General features: G+C 35.2%; 1 protein-coding gene across 1 annotated transcript; it reads right to left on the bottom strand.

The window, feature by feature from the left end:
• Window positions 1–325: 325 nt before the first annotated feature.
• On the bottom strand, window positions 326–1267 carry LOC124227302 (putative olfactory receptor 2B3). The gene has a single exon (XM_046641178.1). It carries the CDS (start codon window positions 1265–1267, stop codon window positions 326–328), a length of 942 nt encoding a protein of 313 aa, XP_046497134.1.
• Between the last annotated feature and the right edge of the window lie 4525 nt (window positions 1268–5792).

Here is a 5792-nt window from a genome sequence, read left to right as displayed (position 1 = left end):
AAGATGGCTCTGGAATAAATAGTATATAAATGGAAATGTAAACCATCCAAGTGTTCTAACTAGTCTGACATTGATAGGAGGAAATTAGCATGACTTGGCTCCAAGGAGCAAAGTGCATTCGGGGAACTTAAGGAAAGCTAAGGAGTTTTTTATTTAGAAAGGGTATGTTATGGTCTTAACATTGCTTCCTGAAGAAAGAAAACTTTTCTAACGGTAGAATTCAACGAAATCATAAGACCTGAAAAATAGAAAAATTGGTTCAGGCATTATTACCATCTTCAAGGATAAGGAGAGACAGAAGATCCTCATCACAATGGAGTGCTTCTCATTTCTTATAGAAAAAAGTGATGCTCATCACTCTCTTGAAGGCCTCCTTCATATCTTTATTTCTAAGGCTATAGATGAGAGGGTTCAACATGGGTGTGATGATCCCATAGAAGAGGGAAACCATCTTTCCCCAGTCTTTAGATGTAGATGAAGGTGGTTGTAGATACATGTAGATGGCTGTTCCAAAAAAGAGAGACACCACAACCATGTGGGACCCACATGTTCCAAAAGCTTTTTTTCGTCCTTCGGCTGACCTGATTCTCAGTACTGCTTGAGCTATGAAGCCATAGGAGATGAGGATCAAAGTCACAGGAATTAACAGAATTAATACACTAAAGAAAAAGAGTTCATTCTCAATAGGTCTTGTGTCAGCACATGACAACTTGAGAAGGGCAGGAACCTCACAGAAAAAGTGGTCCACTTCCTGACGACCACAGCGTGGCATGTTAAGGGTCAAGGAAGACTGCAACACTGAGTTGCTGAAGCCAGTGAACCATGAAAAGGCCACCATCCTTAAGCAGAACCAATGATTCATGATGACTATGTAGCGGAGGGGTCTGCAAATCGCCACATATCTGTCAAAGGACATGACAGCCAGGAGGAGACACTCAGTAGCACCCAGGGCCAGGAAGATGATGAGTTGAGCCACACAGCCACCATAGCTGATGGTCTTTTTGTTGCGACAAATGTTTATCAACATATGAGGGACTGTGCTTGTGGTATAACAGAGATCTAAGATGGAGAGATTAGTGAGAAAGAAGTACATGGGTGTATGAAGTTTGGGATCCAGAATGCACACCATCATGATGGACACATTGCCAAAGATGGTGATTGTGTATGATACTAATAGGAGAACAAAAAGAGGCATTTGTAGCCAGGGCCTGTCTGAAAAGCCAAGTAGTATAAACTCTTTTGGGGAGCTCTCATTTGCCCAATTCATGACAACTCGTCTATTTTTCATTCCTAAACAAATTGAAAATAGAAAATAGTTAATAGATAATTATTGAATATTCTTATTGGAACCAAACTGAATTTGGATTCATTATAATGCATAATTCAACACCAAAATTAACTATAGTCAATATAGTTATCTTGTGGTTAAGAGTAGTCTTCTGAGACTTAAAACTAGAATGTACAACTATGTACCGGGGACTTGGGGAGGAAAAAAAGTAGTTCTGTTTTCAAAAAGTTATGTTATGCTTACTTTATGAAGTAAATCATTACATTTATTTGACAAAATATATAAATTCATATAGCGTGGACAGTTGTAGTGCTCAATACATTTCAATTCTTCTCCCTTTTCTTACCTGTTAACCTACGTTAATAAGCATTTTAATAATAAACACTACTTGTAATCAATTATTTTTAATTCAGGCTGAAAATGCTGAGTAAAATAGAGGTTATAGGATTTTTATCTAAATCTACAATTTATCTAAAGAAATATTGCTTGTTTTAGTAACATCTTCATGTGATTTTTTGAATTGTCTCTTTCTCTTAAATGATATGTATTCATGTCGATTCCCACAAAGAGCTATCATGGATATTAGATGCTTCATTCAAGGTAGTAAAACTATGGCTTAGCTTTGATTTATGGCAATGACCACATTTGACATCTCTCCCTCTCTTCAAACACCTTGGTGATTATAGTAAAACTGATAGTCTAGTCATTGCTCGACTGACATGTGACGGACACTGCTCAGTGCCTGAAATACATCCTTTTTAATTCTCACAAAAACTCTGATAAATAAACATGATCTACATTTTATTGCTACTGTGACTCAATGAGAATAAATCATTTGCACACTCAGTGATGCTGAGGCCAAGACTCAAAGCCAGGATTTAAAAGCCAGTCCTTTTTTTATAACATATTTTCCCCCAAATATACAGATAGCACAAGAAGACTGATTACATACAGCACAACGGTGGTTATAAATGAAAACAGGAACACCAAAAGGCAGATAATCAAATTATTTTCTTCAGTCTTTGGAAGCTATCAGTTATTTGGTTATATGACCCAAGCACATCTAAATTTATTCAGTCTATTTTGCGCATTTAAATGCAAGGTCTTTGATATAACTTACACCATTTAAATGTACAGGCATAAAAATAGCGTACTGCTAGACAGACTTAAGAAAGGATATAAAATAAGAAAGACTGACACGTCTTCCACCAGAGTAGCATACCTTTTCCAGAGTGAGAAATATTCACATATGAAGTATAACTTCACCATGGGATACATAAGAATGAATAAAAACAGTTCTAAGATTTGTAAATCCTTCCATTATATGTGGTTATAACTTTGGCTTTTTAGCTATAGATATACATTATTTCTTGATCGATAACAGTAATACACCTTCAATGGAAAAATGCAAGAGTATATCAGATTTGACTTCTTTGAGAGTACCTGTAAGTTTAAAATTTTTACGTGAAAAAAGATGTATACAGTAAGAAAAGATAAAGGCAAGATGGAAAAATGTTTAGTGATTAAGGCAAAAATGGTTAATAAAATATAAAGAATTATTACATGTTCAACATCACGAATTATTAGGGGAATGCAAATCAAAACTACAATGAGATATCACCTTACACTGGTCAGAATGGCTATAATTACCAAGGGAAAAAAAACAAATGTTGGAGAGGATGTGGAGAAAAGAGAATGCTAATACACTGCTGGTGGGAATGCAAACTGATGCAGCCAGTATGGAAAACGGTATGGATATTTCTCAAAAAATTAAAAATAGAAATGCAATATAATCCAGCTATCCTACTACTGGATATTTAACCAAAGAACTTGAAATCAATGATCCAAAGAGATTTATGCACCCCCGTGTTCATTGTAGCATTATTTACAATAGCCAAGAAGTGGAAGCAACCCAAGTGCCCTTCTACAGATGAATAGATAAAGACTATGTGGTGTATATATATAATGGAATACTACTCATCCATAAAAAAGAAAAATTGTCCCATTTGGAACAACATGGATGGACCTTGAGGGTATGATGTTAAGTGAGATAAGTCAGACAGAGAAAGAGAAATGCTGCATGGTTTCACTCATATGTGGAAGAATACAAACACATGGATAAAGAGAACAGATTAGTGGTTACCAGAGTGGAAGGGGATTTGGGAGTGGGTGAAAAGGATAGACGAGCACTAGTACAGGTGACTTTTAAAAATTTCTAAACCTGTATATACCATTGCCATCTCTTGTTTAATATACAATAAGCATTTCAAACCCAACATATCCAAAAACCAAACACCTGATCTCCCTTCTCCACAAGCCCTCTTCTAAAGCTAGCTATTTTAATAAATATATTCACCTCTTGTTTAGGTATGCAAGTCAGAGACCATGAGCTGTATCTTGCACCATCCCCTCCATAAAATTAAACTACTGGGGGTGAGCATGATGAAGTATGTTCAGAAATTGATAAATAATAATGTACACCCCAAATTACACAATGTTATAAACCATTATGATCTCAATAAAATTACTTGATAAAAAGAATTATTACATAGTAATTATAAGAAAAGATCAAAAACCCAATAAAAAGTGAGCAATGGATGTAAATAAGCAATTTGGGGAAGAAAAAATAGAAACCAAAAGTGAAAATAGAAAAGATGTACAACTTTCTCATCATTAAAGAAACAAAAATTAAAACAACAAGGAGATATTACATTGTCTTATCATTGGTAATGTTAAAAATATTAACTTTACAAGTTAGCTGTTAGGAACACTGCCTCTGGAGCTAAAATCTGCCAGCGTTTGATTTCTGAGCTGTGTGAGTCTGGGCAAATTGGTGAACATCCTTGTACCACATTTAAAAGAAAAATTTCTGTACTGATGGTAAGAGAGTTATTGTGAGGGTCAAATAAGACAATCCATACACATCTGAACTTAGGACACTGTCTGCAACACAGTAAGCATTTAATGAATGTGAGCTAGTAATCACTAACAGTATCATTAACATTTATCAATAGTAGTAATCATAGATAGTAATAATGTATCATTATCTTAGCTTGGCATGTGTATGAGAAAACAAGACAACCAAATTACTATTGGTGGTGCCAATGCTTATTATAATATTATAATACAAAATGATTAAATGTATATGCAACTTTTTCTTTGTTTCTAGCGTGATATCGAGAACTTATTTTCCAGTAAATGGAAGTCAAGTCAAGGGTTAGTAGGAGATATTGGGTTATCTGAAGGTCTTGGGAAATAAGAGGAGTCTACACAGCTGCAGTTTTTTTTGTACTTCTATTTTTTCACATCTTCTACTCTTCCTTACATTTATGTGGCTCTGGTGTCAGCTCACCCACCAATTACTCTTCTACATTGTCAGAAAAATGAACCTACCCTTTGACAAGCACATGTTCATTCCACTGTCATCTTAATTCTGTTACTATTCAGATACTCTGTACTAATCGAAAGGAATCTTAAATACCACTAATTCTTTTTTTTGCTTAAAACAAAAATGCTACTAACTCTTCTTCCCAATGGAGACATAATGGGCAAACATTCACTCAAAGAGCAAAATGATAACAAGAAGTTTTGGAATCACTGAAAATGCTTGACATTTATTTCAAGATTCCCAGGAAACAAATTGAACACTCTGATTATTTAATGTGATGCAACACAGAGGCAGGGATGTGAGTGAAATGGTCTTGATAGACCCTTCCAGCTCATGGTAACATAATTTTCTGTAGTAGACATCACTCATCTTTTTTCCTTTAAGTGTCAAAGAGGTATTCATACCTTTCTTTGTGCCATGATTCGAAGGAGGTCTGGTCCCAATACAGGCTGATAAATGCAATGACTTTTTGAGCTTTCAATCCTTGTGACATTCTTATTCAACTACCATTTGCCCACAGATTCAGAATGAAATTAGCATCTAACTTTGACCACATCAAGAACTATAATATGAAAAAAGTCCTTGTGATGAGTTAAAAGTTTTTTTTATAGGTATTGTCTTCAGTCACTAGGGCATTTTTGACTAACACTGGCTCTTCTCACCAGGTTCTAATGGATTTTACAGTGAGAAGTGATTTTTAGATACAAACAATATTGGTAGAGTCATGGAGAGAAGGTTGTACCTTTAAATGAAGGGGTTGATATTCATTCAATGTGTGTCCTCTTTTAGCCCTAGGGATTCCAGAGTCCCTCAAGTTTAATTGGTCCTTGTGTCCAGAGAGGAAATAGATGAACTCTATTCTCAGCTGCACTGGTAGCATAATACTGGCACATACGTGGCTCACAAATTTTAAACTGGGGTGAAGAAAATAGTCATGAAGCATAAACCATTAAAAAATAATTTTAGAGTTGTTTTATCAGGAGAGCACAAAGGTAAATGAATTTATAGCCCCAAATTATTTTTAAATGGTCTCAGGGTCAAAGACTGACTCCACTGATGGTGTATATGGGAAAGTTGTATTTCTATTGTTCATTGATTTTTGTAATGAATATGTTC

This window comes from Equus quagga, chromosome 15 (genome assembly GCF_021613505.1).
Source record: "Equus quagga isolate Etosha38 chromosome 15, UCLA_HA_Equagga_1.0, whole genome shotgun sequence".
Taxonomy (NCBI): Eukaryota; Metazoa; Chordata; class Mammalia; order Perissodactyla; family Equidae; genus Equus; species Equus quagga.
This window is presented reverse-complemented; position numbering and strand designations above follow the sequence as displayed.